This window comes from Myxine glutinosa, chromosome 7, assembly GCF_964187855.1.
Source record: "Myxine glutinosa chromosome 7, kmMyxGlut1.1, whole genome shotgun sequence".
Classification (NCBI taxonomy): domain Eukaryota; kingdom Metazoa; phylum Chordata; class Myxini; order Myxiniformes; family Myxinidae; genus Myxine; species Myxine glutinosa.
Genome location: NC_136267.1, coordinates 171,939,247 through 171,954,195, shown reverse-complemented (window position 1 = coordinate 171,954,195; position 14,949 = coordinate 171,939,247). Strand labels below are relative to the sequence as shown.

At 42.3% G+C, this 14,949-nt stretch overlaps 1 protein-coding gene across 1 annotated transcript in view; it reads right to left on the bottom strand.

Annotated features, from left to right (window-relative positions):
* The window catches only part of LOC137431839 (uncharacterized), a 327,221-nt gene that overhangs the window by 88,688 nt on the left and 223,584 nt on the right, over window positions 1-14,949 (bottom strand). The window contains exons 15-17 of the mRNA XM_078782560.1: window positions 14,466-14,631; window positions 9,462-9,557; window positions 7,321-7,413 (exon numbers count right to left, since the gene is read on the bottom strand). Of these exons, the coding sequence (XP_078638686.1) occupies window positions 7,321-7,413; window positions 9,462-9,557; window positions 14,466-14,631 (355 nt within the window). The remainder of the gene's footprint in view (window positions 1-7,320; window positions 7,414-9,461; window positions 9,558-14,465; window positions 14,632-14,949) is intronic.

Sequence of the window (14,949 nt, the reverse complement as noted above, 5' to 3'; positions counted from 1 at the left end):
GCAGATGAACCACACATGAGCGAGGGACCTCCGATGAGCTTTGAGTCCACCGCAGCTTTGAATCCACCGCAGCTTTGACCACCGCAGCTTTGAGCTTTGACAGCGGTTTCGGCCGCGGCTACGAAGGAACGCCGCCGTGCGAAACCGATTGAGGAGCGTCGGCGGCTGCTCACCTCAAGCCGCGCCATCACACCAACCGGGCCCGCATCCTTCCCGCCCTGTGATCCCACCTTCTCGTCCGTCCAGCCATCCACCTCCTGCCATTCATTTCTGCTTCATTCCTCGTGTAAGTCTGATTGTCGTCTGTCGTTTATGTTGTCCCTGGGAATAAGTAAGACTGTATCGGCAAGCTAGTATTGCACTGTGTCTCCTTCCTCTTCTGTAAATTATTTTTGTATTTTTCCTTCTTCCTTGGTTTCTTTGGTCTTGTAAATATTAGTAATAAATCCCTGTTATTTCCTACTTTTGTCTTCTTCTTCTTCCTCATCCGATCGTCTGTGATTTCCCCATTGAATACCTGTGGCACGATTTGGCCAAAGAATAAGAATCGGGTCTAGTTTATGTTAATGGTTCGAGCCGCGGCTGCTAATCCGCTCGGCAAATAACATTTTGTCCGCGGTCTCGAACGAGGTTGCTCACCTGCCTCTCTGGAGGGAGCTGGGCAGCTTCAGGACTCACGTCGGTCAGTCGCAGACAAGGGGATTAATCCCCCCTTGGTAAGGGGAAAAGGGGCCGACGGTGAGATCCGCAACAATATATATATATATATATATATATATATATATATATATATATATATATATATATATATATATATATATATACATATATAGTCATCCCTCGTTTATCGCGGGGGTTACGTTCCAGAACCCCCCGTGATAGGTGAAAATCCGCGAAGTAGAAACCATACATTAATTTTATTATTTTTATATATTTTAAGCCTTTAAAAACCCTTCCCATACTCTTATAAACCTTTCCCACGCTCTTATAAACCCTTTCTCCACTCTTAAACACACTTTTGAGAGCTATCCTTACGTATTAGAAAAATATTTGTACGTGTATATATAGCTGTACAGTATATTTGAAAATACTGTAATAGATACTGGGTAAGTATATCAATAATAGTTTTTACTGTACTGCACAGCAAAGAAGAGCATTACAGCTCTTCTGAAGGCGCCACTTCAGCAGGCGCCTCGTCAGGTGGTGCAGTATCTTCGTCGTCGTCCGGAACTTCTTTTCGTGCTGAAGACGTAGGCGTGTCTTCTTTCTTTTTTCGGGTGAGGAACATAGTGATGGGCAGTTGCTGGCGCTGCCTTTTCCTCTGGGCGAGGATGTTTTTATAGACTTCAATGCCTCCGTCGATTACATTTCTGAACTTCAACGAACGAATCATCTGGGGGTCCCATTCTTCAGCCCTTTCCTTAAGTTATTTTGCCATTCTCACTAGGGTTGTGAGGCATTCCAGTGATAGGCCTTCTTCTTCTTCATCCCCAGGACCCTCTTCTTCCTCTTCTTCTTCCTCACTTGCTGACTTCGTCAACTCCGCCAGGTCTTCGTCCGTTAACGGATCTGAGTGGGTCTCGAGCAGCTCCTCAACATCATCGGGAGTCATATCGTTGAAGCCATCTCCTCCTAGTAATTTTGCCAGCTTCACTGCCTTATCTACTGCAGAGTGGTGGACTTCGTCAGCAGAGAAACCCTTGTACACGTAATCGTGGACTACTTCTGGCCACAATTTTTTCCAGCAGGCATTCAAAGTTTCTGTCTTCATCTCCTTTATGGCCATCTGAATATTTTGCAGACACCTTGCAATGGTGTACTCACGCCAGTACACCTTCAGCGAGAAGTTTTCGTCCGAGTCCATAGCCTCGACCAGGTGCTGCAGGGTGTTTCGCGTATAAAGTATAAAGAGCGCTAGAAAATGCTTATTTTACCGCAAAAATAATTAAAATCTAAAAAAATAAAAATACCTGAAGGCCGCAGAATCCCGCGATATAATGAAAAATCAGATATATAATTTTACATATACGAGAGAGAAAAACCCGCGATGTACCGAAGCCGCGAAAAGTGAAGCGCGATATAGCGAGGGATGAATATATATATATATATATATATATATATATATATATATATATATATATATATATATATATATATACAGGGGGCTGCAAAAGTAGGTATACAGTAAGGATTATACCAGTATTACCAGTATTATAATAGTGGTGCTAGGATTCATTTAATACTAGAATTCATTTAATTCATTAAAATCATTATTACCATTTTTTATATTTTTATTTTCGTAATTTTTTCTATAATACATCTATTATTTGCAGGTGAAGTGGAAATTTAACGATGGCTGGTAATTCAACGGACAAGGAGCGCAAATGGATTTTGAAACGGTACTGGAAGACAGAGAATAGTGAACGTGTGCGAGAGCAGTGGCGAGAAACATTTGCATCGCCTCCACCAACGAGGCTCACAATTTACCAGATACGTGACAAATTTGAGAGGACGGGGTCTATCCACAACTCGCCGAAGAGTGGTCGACCAGTCACCGTGACAACGCCAGAGAATGCAATGCAAGTCGCCCTGGCATTTACCCAGAGCCCTCAGAAATCGAAAAACAGGGCGTCATCTGAATTGGGTATTGAACGCAGATCGTTGGGTCCTTTGATGCACCGTGCAGGACTGAAAATGTACGTGCCACAATTGATTCATGGTTTATTAGAGGATGACTCGGATCGGCGTTTACAATTTTGCGAAGCCATCCTGAACGAGGAACGAGAGTGACAGCATTCTGCGCAAAATCGTGTGGTCCGATGAAGCAAACTTTAAGCTATCGGGTGCCGTTAATCGGCACAATTGTTTGTACTACGCAACTGAAAACCCTAAAGTCACGATTGAGCAACAGCTCAATCAACCTGGGGTGACAGTGTGGGCTGGCCTGTCCTGCAAAGGTGTCGTTGGACCTATCATTCTGCACAGGACTGTCGATCAACACGTGTATCTGAACATGCTGACGGATACAATCATACCACAGGTACGCGAACAACAGCGGCAGGACGACTTCTACTTTCAGCAGGATGGGGCGCCACCGCACTTCGCACTCACTGTGCATGCGCTAATTGACAAAAAATTTCCCAACAGGTGGATTGGACGTCGGGGAGCCATTGACTGGCCACCACGTTCGCCGGATCTCACCCCAATGGACTTCTTTTTCTGGGGATGTGTAAAAGACAGGGTTTTCGCACGCAAGCCACGTTCTGTTGATGCCATGATTCAGTTCATACGGGAGGCTTGCCAGGAAATTGATGCTGATAAAGACCTTTGTGCCAGAGTGTGCATGGGTGTCCACACTCGACTAGTGGAGTGTGTGAATGCCGGGGGCAAACAGTTTGAACATTTGAGGGATTCATATGTTTATTATTGATATGTTTATTATTGATATGTTATTATTGATATGCTTGTATAATCAATAAAATACGTTTTGTGCGCACGTTTTGTTTTTCATTACTGTATACCTACTTTTTCAGCCCCCTACTTTTGCAGCATTACTACTTTTTGAAGCATTACTGTATACCTATTTTTGCAGCATTACTGTATACAGTGAACCCTCGTTTATCGCGGGGGTTACGTTCCAGAACCCCCCGCGATAAACGAAAATCCGCGAAGTAGCGACCATTTTTTTTTTTTTTTTAATATATATTTTAAAGCATTATGAACTCCCCACACTCTTATTAACCTTTCCCATACTCTTATAAACACTTCCTATACTCTTAAACACTTTTTACACTCTTAAACATACGTAATTTTAACAACATATAAAATTCTAATGGGTACTCACCATTGAAGATACTGTAGCTACCCATGGGTTCCCCAAGCAAGACCAGCATCAGAATCTCCTTGCTCCAGCCGGTGACGTCACCGGCGGGGATTCCCGGCGCGAGAGTGGCTGGTCACGTGACCGCTAAAGCGTGCCGCGCTTTGCGGGTATAATCAGCTACACCTGTTGATCACGTGACCACCGATTCACCGAAGCACGCCACGCGGCTTTCGGTTTCTGGTTGTGCTTTATAATGCAGCCCGATAAATGGGCTTTTCAGTGTTCCCGAGTTGGTTTTGAGAATAAATATCTTCTCGGACGAGTTTGTGTCTTGCCCGTCATTTCGTCCGTATCAAGCAAGAGCCCCGGCTCTTCAATACTACAACTTGCGTGATGAAGATGATGATGAATTAGCTGTGCAGTACTGATGACGATGAAGGTGATGACGATGATGAATGTACTGGCGTTTTCCATACGCACGACTCTTTGTCTACCCTTCTACTGTACACTATGTACAGTATTTTATTTCTTGTAATATGTTTTAAATACTGTATTTTTCTTATTTCTTTACGTTTTTTAATTTTTTAGGCTAGAAAATGCTTATTTTACCACAAAAATATTTAAAATAATAGTATATAAAAATACATTTATACCGCAAAATCCCGCGATATAGCGAAAAATCCGCGATATAATTTTACATATACTAGCGAGAAAAAACCGCGATGTACCGAATCCGCGAAAAGTGAACCGCGATATAGCGAGGGATGACTGTACCTACTTTTGCAGCATTACTGTATACCTACTTGTGTGTGTGTGTGTGTGTGTGTGTGTGTGTGTGTGTGTGTGTGTGTGTGTGTGTGTGTGTGTGTGTGTGTGTGTGTGTGTGTGTGTGTGTATATATATATATATATATGAGTGTGTGTTTGACGTTTGATATATATATAGTTTGACGACCGGTCAAAAGTTTTAGAACACCTCAATTTTTTCCAGTTTTTATTGAAATCTACGCAGTTTAATGTCTCAATGTACTCTGAAATTAGGCATAGAACAAATAAACAATTGGAGATGAAAAAGAAATCATAGAATCATTTTGTTTGACAAAATTTAATTTAAATTTTTGACTCAGCAAAGTAGCCACATTTTGCAGATATAACTGCCGAACACACTCTTGGCATTCTTTCTGCAATGGAATTCAAATATTGTTCGGGAAGTTCTTCCCAACACTGTTGCAGAATTTCCCACAAATGTGTTGCACTTGTAGGTTGCTTTGCTTTCACCCTTCTGTCCAGTTCAACCCAAACCAGCTCGATGGGGTTTAAGTCTGGAGACTGTGCTGGCCATTCCATGATTTGAAGCCTATCGCCTTGTTCTTTTCCTCGAAGGTAGTTTTGACATAGCCTGGAGGTGTGTTTAGGGTCATCATCTTGCTGTAGGATGAACCCCTGACCAACTAGGCGTACACCACAGGGTATTGCATGGCGCTGCAAAATGCTGTGGTAGCCCTTTTGGTTCAGGGTGCCAATCAGGGTTCAGGGTGCCAGTCAAACTGTGCAAGTCGCCGACTCTGGATCCAGCAAAAGAGCCCCAGACCGTCACGCTTCCTCCTCCATGTTTGACATTTGGTGTCACACACTGAGGAACCATCCTTTTGCCTACTTGACTGAGTACAAAAACCCTGCCCGATGAACCAAAGATTTCAAATTTTGATTCATCGGTCCAGAAGGCCTTCTTCCAGTCTTCAGTGGTCCACTGGCGGTGCTTCATGGCCCAGGCAAGCCTCTTTTTCTTATTTTGCCATCTTAGCAATGGCTTTCTTACTGCCACTTGACCTATAAAACCTGCAGCTCGAAGTCTTCTCTTCACAGTTGAAACTGAGACTTGCTTACTTCGACCAGTGTTAAGCTGTGCTTGAAGCTGTTGTCCTGTGAGCCACCTATCACGCAAGTGTTGACTCTCAGAAACTTGTCTTCTGCTTCTGTTGTGGCTTTGGGTCTGCCAGACCTCATCCTGTCAGAGTTTCCTCCAGTTTCCAAGTGCCTTTTGATGGTGTAGGAAACTGTACTCACTGACACCTTGGCTTTCTTTGCAATTTCTCCAAAGGAAAGACCTACACTTTTAAGGGTTATAATGGTCTGTCTGTCTTCCTTTGTTAATTGCCTTTTTCTCGCCATTATGACAGCAATATAGTACTTCCTGCAGTGCAATATTGTCCAAATAATGCTTCAGAGGGTGTAATAACAGTCTGTTCCAATACTGCTTTTATACAGACAGGGGGTTTTTAATCAAGTAATCAGCAGAGGTTGGGACACCTGCAGGAATTGTTTGCATCAACTTCAAGGCTTAATTTACTTACATTGCTGCAGAACAGCTGTAAGTTCTTAACCCATTACTTGTTCCCTGCAGAAGGCCTTTTTTTTTTTACAATATAACTGCAATTTACATTATTTTCCCGTTTTTGCTAACCTAAACTTTTTTTTTAACCTCGAGCAGTTTACTGCTTACCTTTGCACCATTTCAGGTTATTCACTGGACTTGAATTGCTTAACTTTCAATAAAAACTGGAAAAATGTAGTTGTGTCTTTAAACTTTTTAACAGTGGTGTATACATATGAAAAACACGGTGAGGTGTAGACGCTGTCCGTGAAGCTGTGTGACTACATTCATTTCTGTTAAATACGTACTGTTATGAACATCAGTTGCACCCTGACTACACATACATCTATTAATTATGCACTATTGGAATGTACCTTTTGGCCCATTAGACTTCTGAGACCCCTTAAACCTCTGAATACCCTTTAAGACCCCCATGACCCTCAAGACCCCAAATACACCAACACCGCAAAAACCCCGAATATAATTTAAGACCCCAAAGACCTGTAATACCTTTTAAGACTCTGAAGAGCCTTTAATACCCCAAAGTACACTTAAAGACCCATAAAACCCTGAAGACTCATAAGATCCCAAAGACCCTGAAGATGACCCATGAGACCCCAAATACATGTAAAACTCCTAAGACCCTCAAAAAGCCCAAAAATCTGCAGAATCCTGACAACATATCAAACCCTTTAGACATCAAATGCACTATCGACAAATAAGACTCCAAGACTCTCAAGACACCCCCCCCCCCCCCACAAGACCCTTAAGCCCCCTTTTTCCTCTAAGACCCTGTCAACACTTTAGACCCCTTCACCCTTCATACCTTTTATACCCTTTGGATTCCGAGAAAATATATACCTTCACACCACTTAAATCGATTCAGACCCAAAAGACCTTTAACACCATTTAGACCCGTTACACCTTTCAGACAGATGAGACAGCTTGCACCCTTAACCATTTAGTACTTTTAGATTACAAATAAATATCATCAATATTACAAAATAAATATATATGAAAGAAATGTTTTCGCTTCAAATGAATATTCTTTAAAGATGAATTTCTTTACCTCATGAAACCAATATAGGAGTTACTGAAAGCAAACATGATCACGATATACTGACTTGATGTTGAGAACTTCACCCAGGAAGACTGCAGAGAAACCAGTAAGCTTGGTAAAATGGTGCACTGCTTCGTGATCCCACACACCCCAACGGCTACAAGAGGGTTTTGAGAAATTAAAACAAAGGTAGTTGTTGCTATCATAATCATGTTGCAATACAACAACAACAACAGGCATTTTAAAGCCATTTTCCCTGCTAGAGCGGGGGTTAGCCTTGTGGTCCCCATGACAATCTTCTCCATTTTGTCCTATTTTCTGCATCTCCCCTTGTTAACGCCCTTGCCCGGATTTCTTCTTCCACCATCTTCAGCCAAGTCTTTCTCGGTCTTCCCCGTCCTCTACTTCCTTCCACATTCATTTCCATCACTTCTCAACCAGTCACTTTCATCCTCCCTCAACAAATGCCCAAACCATCTCAACCTGTTTCTCTTCACGGCATCCATCACAAGCTCTATTCCCATCATCTTTCACAATTCATCATTTGTCTTCCTCTCTCTCTCTCAACGATACTCCACACATCCACCGAACCATTCGCATTTCCACCCTTTCCAGCCTTCGTTGCTGCTCTACGTTCATTACCCATGTCTCGCTCCCATAAATCATAACACTTATCACACATGCAGCATACACCTTTCTTTCCCTTCAGCTTCAACGACACTCCCCTCCTCGTTAGCAGGCCACTCAGTTCCCGAAACTTCTTCCATGCACATCTCACTCTAGCAACCGTTGCCGAGACTGATCCACCTTCTCCATTCAGCATGTCTCCTAGGTAGCAAAATGTTTTCACACCTTCCAGCTTCACGCCGTCTCCAAGATCCAACTCAACATTTCCTCCATCTGCAGCTTCCTCTGTGCACACCTTACACTTGAATGTAGCTGCCACACTGGTTAATGACCGTCTCAATACACTACATTTTTGATGAACCCACTCAGCACACATTGTACATTGAATGGAGTTCACTCTGACACCCTTCCTGCACACAGCACATGGCCACTTCCCAGTTCTTTCCACATCACCACATGCTTTACCACTTGCCATCACCTTCGTCTTTCCGATATTCACCTTCAGACCTTTTGTCTCCATACATTCCTTCCACTTGTTCATCTTCTCCTTCAGTCCATCCATACTTTCTGCAATCAACACCAGATCATCTGCATACAACAACTCCCACGGCAAACCCTCCTTTATGTTCCGAGCCAGCACCTCCATCACAGCTACAAATAGTAGTGGACTTAGTACCGACCCCTGATGCGCTCCCACCTTCACCTCAAACTCACCACTGTTCCGGTCCTTAGTCCTTACAGCTGTGCGCGCTCTTTCGTACATTGCCATCACTACTCTGATCAACCATTCCTCCACTCCTAACTTCCTCAATGCCCATGTCCCTACTTCATGTGGAACCCGATCGAACGCTTTCTCCAGATCAACAAACCCAAGAAAAAACTTCTTCCTCTTCTCCATGTACTTCTCCTGCAACTGCCTTACAATAAAATCACGTCTGTTGTTCCTCTTCCTGGCATAAATCCAAACTGAATTTCGTCGATCTTCACATTCTTACTTATCCTCATCTCCAACACCCTTTCCAATACCTTCATTCCATGCTCCAATAACTTTGTCGCTCGATACGAGCCACAGTCCAGAGGGTCACCTTTCACCTTGTATAGAGGGATGAGGGTACTCAGTTCCAAATCCACTGGAATGCGGCCTTCTTTCACCACCAGATTACAGATCTCTGTCATTCTCTTCACACCCCAACTTCCTGCTGCCTTCAACATATCTCCCACAACTCCTGTCGACCCTCCCGCTTTTCTACTCTTCATTGCTTTTATCGCTTCGTCAACTTCCTTCTCAGTTATCTTCTCTGCCGGTCCTAAAACTGTGTTACTCTCTATGTTGCCATCCCATTCATTCTCTGCATTCAACAGCATTCAACAGATGCAATGTTCAATATATTTTTTTCTTCACCATTGACAAAATAAATCACATCGTACTCGTATTTGCATAAGTATGATGAGACCGTAGCTCTATATGAGACCGTTTGATTGGACATTTGCATTACTGAATGAGGCAACAAAAGCAAAACAACACAACATACATACAACAAAACAACATGGAGTCCAAAAGAGTCCGAGTCATCTTACCTGTTTGCGTTTGCAACTCGAATATTGTGCAAACAACATTTCACAGCAAATCCTGGCATGTCATGAAAGATAGGTAATAATACCCTCAAATGGTTTCTGCAAGAACACAACACTCACATGTGCAAAATACTGAGACGATCAATCACAAAGCAAAGTACGTAAGGTGAGAATTTATGTCAAACAGCCAGTGAAGTGCTTAATGAAACCTCAATAAAACAAGCATTCTGAGTATTGCGCTACAATACATGTCCCCTACCGGCAATCTATTATCCGGAAAACTGTTGGGGAAATTACCAATGGTTATTCACCCACAGGTTCTGAATCGTTCTCAATCGCGAATTACCTCAGGACGGGCTCACCTGTGATTCGCACTCGGGACTTCGATTTATACACCTTGCAGACAGGTCAGCAGAAACGCGAGAAAATAAGTTGTTGCTAAAGAACCTTTCGAGTCGCTAAATATCAGTAATTTATTCTATTTTCCGGTTCACGATCAATGATCGATGTGTATATATGTGTTGCTCGGCTTGGCTCCGCCCCTCCCCGAAAGCGCGCGCTGTGTCGCGCTTTTGACGTTCGCGAGACGAGGCTGAGGGTGCGCGGTGCGGCTTGAGGAGAATGCGAGAATAAACAAGAGATATCCCTTTTTTTTTTTTTTTTCCCCGTTTAATTAACGATATCTGCCAAACCACGTGCCCTACGCAAATTCCAAAAGGACATTTTAGTAGACTGGCATGCTGAACAGATGTGTGAAGTTTCCCCTCGATTGGATCAAAAATGAGGGAGGAGCTCGGTTTTAAAGGTTCATGCTTAAAAACGTCATAACTCTGAAACCATGTGACGCATGACATCATGCTCGCTGACTTTTTTGTTCGTCATGGGTATGCGATTCTGGCTGCAAAGTTTGACCTCGATCTGTTCAGCCGTTGCAGAGAAAAAGGGGTTTTCGTGTTTTCATGAAAAACAATATGGCGGCCGAACCACGTGACCTGTGACGTCATAATTACCATTAAAATATTCTACAGACCGAGTCGGTCCTACGGTGAAAATTTGATCTCAATCGGTCCTATTAATTATTGCAGAGAAATTGTTTTTTAAAGGAAATTAAAACTTAAAATGGCACTGAGTTAAGGATCATCAGAATTTATCAGAATTCCCAAAGTTCAAAGTGCCATAACTTTGTCAAAAATGATCGAAACGTCATGAAGTTCGAACTCGATCTGTAACTTATCATGAGGAAACCATGTGCCAAGTTTGAAATCATGAGCATTAAGCGTTTAGAAAAAAAGTCCGGAAAACTGTTCTTTGCGTGACGGACTGACGGACGGGCAGACTGACGGAGGGACGGCGTGCAAACCTATAGTCCCCTCCGGTGTACACCGGTAGGGGACTAATAAAAGAAATTAATAAATAGGGGGACAGTTACGATTTTTGCCTGTATATAAACAAGTGCCTGAAACAAGTTATTTCCCAGTTAAAATCATAATTCAGCTTATCAAATGTATTTTCTTGTATTAAACGTGCCACATTGCAAGCGGTTTACTCATCCCTGTTGAAGACAGGGAGGATTTCGATCCACGACACAAACGATATTTGCCCCCCCCCCCCGCCCCCACTCCCTCCCTCACTCCTTTCCCCACACACTCCCAAGCTGTTCCTGAAGGGAGCGGGTGTTTCAAGTTTTGTAAAATCGAAATTGCTTCAAAAGCACATGGATATTGAGACAACAGCCCTACAGGGATGTTCATTGTGGTACTTAGGAAGACACCATCTTTAATTTTATGTTCTTGGACATCAATAAATTGTTTAAAATGTGAAAACTATTATAATTACCACAATGCAAAAGGTTAATTAGACATGCGTGGGAATGGTGCAGAGGGAGCTTCCCAATCCGATTAAAAATGGTTACATTGGGGTTTTACAGGAAAGGTGATGCGTCATAAAAGGTGCCGTCCCAATGCTGAAGGTTAAGCTGGGTATCTTGTCTGCTCGCATTAGTCAGTGGTTGGTAAATATCTCGTGCTATCTTTTGCAAAGAGTAGACAAGTTATTGCTGGCACTCTGTTCAAATGCCAGCAACCTTTAGTCAAACAAAAGGCCTGCAGTTTGTAAAAGACATGAGTGGGGGGAAAAAACCTACCATGACCAATCCCATAAGGAGGTAGGAATAATAATTAGTGGGGCTGATAAAAAGTAGTGATGGTGGTTGTGGTAGTGGTAGTAGTAGATAGGTTAATTACCTTCGCAAAAGCGGAAGGTTATGTTTTGATCGCTGTGTATTTATTTGTATGTCTGTGTGTGTGTGTGTGTGTGTGTGTATGTTATTCGCATAACTCAAAAAGTATTCAACCGAATTGCATGAAATTTGGTGGGATGATTGGTTATTATACGGGACACATTTGATTAGATTTTGGGAGCAATCGGGTCAAAGGTCAAGGTCAAGGTCACGAAAAGGTCAAAATCGTATTTTTACCATAGCGCGGTCAATTTTTATCCAATTGGCATGCAACTAATGCCAAAATGTTCAGAATTCAATGCCCGATCTTGTGATATACGACATGACCCAGTGAAGACATTACCCTTGTTAGCGGTTGGGGGTCAAAGGTCAGGGGGGTCACGACCTTGCAAAATGTGCGTTTTTTGTCATAACTCGGTCAATTCTTATCCGATTTGCATGAAATCAGCACCAAACTGTTCACTGTTCTGTTCCCTACACTCCCATGCCAAGTACAGAACAGTAGCTGCGGCGAAGGTATGCGCTCTACCGAGTGCCCGTTCTAGTTACATCATGCTTCCTGTTTGTGTGGTCCGGATTATACAGCGCATAATACTCGTGCATCGGCCGCAGTTCCTGAACTCAGCGGTTTACTTATCTTGCATATATTGATAACTAACGTGGATTGGCTCACTGCGCTCGCTTCACCACACGTCGTTGCAGAGGCACAGGCTTCTTTTACCGAAGGATAATGAACTGACTGAATTTGAGTCGCTGTGTTGTCATGATTTACACCATTAATAATACAAACATTTATTTTGTTCACATTTATTTGTAATATTGATGATATTATTTATTTGTAATTTATTTGTAATCAAACAAGAGAAAAATGACCACAGTGTGTTCACCAGCTGTGACGTGTAGAATCAAGAGGATATCCGTTGCAATGTGCGCGACCAAATTCGACCAGTCATTAAATTATACGCATGCACTAGCGTCTTTTTGTCTTTCAGTTCTGGTCTTGTCCTTTGTTTTGCGACGCAACATGCTTTATCAACTGATTACATATAATGTATGGACGTGAATGTTATTTCTGTTAATATTAATGTTAATTCATTAATAATATTTATTAATGTTAATTCTGGGTGGCAGAGGGATAATTTGAAACGGGCTTGGTCGGTAGGGGAAGTCCGAATGTATGCAGTTTCCAACAAATTTCAGAATCTTCGACCTTTGTCCTTTGAAGGTCACAAAGGTCAAATTTACAAAGTTGTCGGAATCGAAACGAATTTTCGGTATTGTGTAGCTAACTAACCTCATAACTGATTATACATTATTTTCTATCTCATTTCAAGGTCAGTAACCTTCGTTTTGACATTTCCAGGCCAGCACCACACACAATTATGTACAGCTGGCTCTTAAAGGCCTGCACATGCAGCGCATTGGGGCTCTTTGTAAATAGGCATGCACACCGCATGTCGGGGGCCGACACCTGCCACGTGGGCCCCCGACCCCCCAGTCCGTGCCTGTTTCAATAATAAATCCGTCCTTTGTCATTGAATACCGCTCGCTCGTGAACCATCGTCGTCTCCTGACTTGTTGCATTTGAGTCCATTTGTCTGTTTGTCCGCACAGAATAAATATGATTTTCTCTGCAATCGTTTGTGCGATCGACAGGAAATTTTTACCATAGGTGCAACTCGACCTGCAGAATTTTTAAAAGATAATTATGATGTCATCGGTCACGTGGTTCGGCCACCATCTTGAAAAAAACGAAAAACTTTGCACCTCCATATCTCCGAAAGCGCTGAATTGAAAAAATTGAGAAATGGCTCATTGTAAAGAACTCTCCATGGGGAATAAAATATGTTAATGATGATGTCATAGGTGCCTCCATTATGACGTCATAATTCGACAATTACAAAACTTCATCTGATCAAGATGAAGAAATTTCAGCATCATGTAGGCATAAATTGGTGAAGGGGAAAAAAATATTGATGACGTCATAGGTGAAGTGGTTCGGCCGCCATCTTGGAAAAACAGAACAACGTTGCACCTCTATATCTCCGAAAGTGCTACATAGCAAAAATTGAGACGTAGCTCATTGCAAAGAACTCTCCATGGGGAATAAAATATGTTAATGATGATGTCATCGGTGCCTCCATTATGACGTCATAATTTGACAAGTACAAAACTTCATTCGATCAAGATGAAATTTTTTGAGCGTCATGTGGGCATAAATTGGCGGAGAAAAAAAAAATGATGATGTCATAGGTCACGTGGTTCGGCCGCCATCTTGGAAAAAACAAAAAACGTTGCGCCTCTATCTCCGAAAGCGCTGCATATGAAAATATTGAGACATGGCTCATTGTAAAGACCTCTCCATGGGGAATAAAATATGTTAATGATGATGTCATTGCCTCCATTATGACGTCATAATTCGACAAGTACAAAAACTTCATCTGATCAAGATGAAATTTCTTGAGCGTCATGTAGGCATAAATTTGTGGAGAAAAAAAAAATGATGACGTCATCGGTGATGTGGTTCGGCCGCCATATTTGTTTTGACACAAAAGCCTTAAAAACCACTGAAAATACATCCTGGCGAGGGTTTGTAATCTCCGATTGCTCTTTTTCTTGTTTGGTTGTTGTATTCATGCTGATTTTAACAGAAAAAGGAGATATCAGGAAAAAAAAAAGATGCATGTTAAATCAAAACAAGTGTGATGATTACATCGGAAGGGCCTATCTGAAACTGCTTTTAAATTGGGATAGAGTGAGGAGCCCACCTTGTAAACCAGAAGCTATTACCACTGTCCAGCAAGAAGACAAAGAAGTAGTCTTGATCCATTTTGGCATCCATTTTGAATCCCACAATTTTCCCTCTGTACCAGTGGAGGTCTTCCTTGTGGAACACACAGCAAAGAGAGCCAGGCATATCCTGAGTTCTGCCATCTACAGGTTGGATAATGCAATGGGGAAAAAAAAAAAGTATCACAAGGAGAGATCAAAAAGGACAAGAAATGAAAGAGGCGAGGCTAAGGAAGTGGGTAATGTATAAGGGTGCAACAGCCAGGTACTGAAGATCCTGGGTTTGACATTCATTTGTATTGTTTCTCCAACTCAATTCAATTTTTTTTTTGTGTTTGGTGTTTTGTCCGAAAATCAATTTGTTCTTTCATCCATTCACTCAGTCCTATTGATACACAATCCAATATTTTATTCCAAACCTCCGACAGGGGTCAGTAAATAGCGTGCATCGGTGAAAATCGC